Genomic DNA, 2,766 nt, shown 5'->3' on the forward strand with positions numbered 1-2,766 from the left:
AAACAAATGCATGGGTAGCATCCTCTTAATAGGAATATATATAATTAGAGAAACGAATATTAATGCTTAAATGTTCCTCATAAAAAGAAACAGAGACCAATTCAATTTAGTATATTTATAGACACTTCTGGGCACTGACCAAATATAAAAACAAAAAAATGTTGCTCCTTTCTTAAAAAAAACCCTTTCCATTGAGATAATTGGTCTATGTGTATACTATTCTACCCATTTTGTCCATAGGTCATACTCTTACCAACCACTTACATCATGGTACCATTTGATTACTCTGTTAAGTATTTCTACATATTCCTATTATTAACTATAAAAAATAATTTCATTACAATATCAACTTATTAGTTGTGTGTCTTAACTTTTTGATGAAAATAGTTTGAAACTTCAAAACACCAAATAAATCTTAGTTATAATTAAATGTCGATTATTTTCGATTATAATTAATTTTTCGATTATTTTCGATTATAATTAATTTTCGATTATTCGATTATTTTAAAAAAATCGATTAATCGACTAATCAAATTTCGATTATATTATCAATTATTTAGGTATAAAATATGAAAATAATCGATTAATCGATTAAAATTATCGATAATATAAAATAACCGCGCAGCCCTAAACTATTACCCAAAACTATTATTATTTTACCCGAAACCAAATATCATTATTATTGTACCATTATGGCATTATAAATAAATAAAATTATAGGTATGACTTGCCGTCGTCGACCATCCTTGCCGTTGTCGTTTCTGGGGAAAAAAAAACATTACAAAAATATAATTAATAATATTATTAAAAACCGACCGTCCATCTTTAATCGTCGGCCGTCGCACATCATTCCATTTGTCAAAAGTGGTATTTTTGTGCATTCGGCAATCGGCATTGCTTTACCTAGCGTGAAATATAATGTACGCTGCGCATAATATCTTGTATAACGTACTAGACGTACTCTGTGTCTACGTTGTGTAATAAAACGGTTTTTGCTGGAGCCCTGGAGGGTACGATTTTGGTAATTATTCAATTTATTCATAATAGTTGGTTTCATTATTATTTATTTTTATTTTACTGTGTATAATATAATATAGTAATTTTCAGTTTAAATTGGCTGTTATGGATAAGTTTGTAATTAGACCAAATTCGACGCTGCGTGAAATATAATGTACGCTGCGCGCCTGCGCATAATATCTTGTATAATATACTAGACGTACTCTGTGTCTACGTATTGTATTTCAAGTACTTAAAAATACTTCAATTTTTATTTTATATATTCCTTGTAATCAGTGACGGGCGCAGGGGGGGGGGGGTGTTCAAACTCCCCCCGAAATGAATGGATGATTAATTATTTAAAACGTAATAGTTATTTTATCTTATGTACCTAAAAACAATTATATTATCAAATATTCATCTACTTAATCTAAAACTACGTTTCCAGTTGAATTTTGCCTTATGTAAAAGTATATATTGTAATATTTTTCCAGCATCACTGATAATTTTAGGTTAATAATTAAATAATATGAATAATATTAATTCAACTTACCAGCTACCGTAAAATAACAATATCAATATAATTTAAAAATCCTAAACTGACATACCATCTTCGCTCAGAATCGTTTTGCGTATACAATGATATTATATTATTGAATTCAAATTTAATACCTATCCATTATACAGTGACCTACTTGTAACCTTCTGTACAGTAGAGCGACATGCACTTGACCCCCTTTTTTTTTTGCTTTGCTCAGAATATAAAATTGAAATAAATTTGTTTCAGATATTTATCAACGGGAACCAATTTTGTTGCTTTGCAGTATGAATTTTTATTAGGTCGGAGCACAATTGGTACAATTATTCGGGAAACATGTAGTGTATTATGGACTATCTTACAACCAAAAGAAATGCCAGATCCAAACAATCCCGATAAATGGTTGGAAATTGCGAACCAATTTTACATAAAAACTAATTTCCCCAACTGTATTGGAGCAGTTGATGGGAAACATATAAGATGTATCAATCCAAAAAATGAGGGAACTATGTTTTTCAATAATTACAAGAAGTATTTCTCGATTGTATTAATGGCCGTCGTCGACGCAGATTATTGTTTTACGACTATTGATGTTGGTGCCTATGGTAGAGAGAGAGTGATTCTACTGTTTTTAAAGATTGTCCTTTCGGAAAAAAACTTTATTCTGAAGAACTTAATCTGCCAGCACCAACTTGTTTACCCAATACCACGGATTCCCCACAGCTCTTTGTTATAGTTGCTGATGAAGCGTTTGGCCTCCATAAAAATTTACCGAGACCGTATCCGGGACGTGGACTCACAGATAAGTGGAGGATATTTAATTATAGATTGTCGAGAGCCAGACGAATTGTGAAATGTACGTTTGGTATTCTCGCTAATAAATGGAGAGTACTGCACACTCCAACACTAGTTGAGCCTGATTTTACGGATATTATTGTGAAAACTTGTTGTATTCTTCATAATTATGTGCACAGAAGAGACGGATATATTTTTGAATATACACTTAGTAATCTTTTAGAGGGTATTCAAAACTACGGAAATGCAGGAGCTCACCATCAAGGAATTGATGTTCGCGATTACTTTGCTGAATATTTTTTAAACGCTGGATCAGTTACTTTTCAACCCCGTATCATTTGAATTGTTTTTAATTAAAATTGCTTATTAATATTAGTATACAGTTTAATAACTAACAAATTATAATATTATAATTACTAATAATAATGTCATTACAT

General features: G+C 30.7%; 1 protein-coding gene across 1 annotated transcript; it reads left to right on the top strand.

Moving 5' to 3' along the window:
- Positions 1 to 267: 267 nt before the first annotated feature.
- Positions 268 to 2,671, top strand: LOC103308528. Its single transcript, XM_008182042.1, has 3 exons — positions 268 to 293; positions 1,784 to 2,078; positions 2,144 to 2,671. The coding sequence occupies exons 1-3, from the start codon at positions 268 to 270 to the stop codon at positions 2,669 to 2,671; spliced, it is 849 nt and encodes a 282-aa protein (XP_008180264.1).
- Positions 2,672 to 2,766: the final 95 nt, after the last annotated feature.

Source organism: Acyrthosiphon pisum, chromosome A1 (genome assembly GCF_005508785.2).
Source record: "Acyrthosiphon pisum isolate AL4f chromosome A1, pea_aphid_22Mar2018_4r6ur, whole genome shotgun sequence".
NCBI lineage: Eukaryota > Metazoa > Arthropoda > Insecta > Hemiptera > Aphididae > Acyrthosiphon > Acyrthosiphon pisum.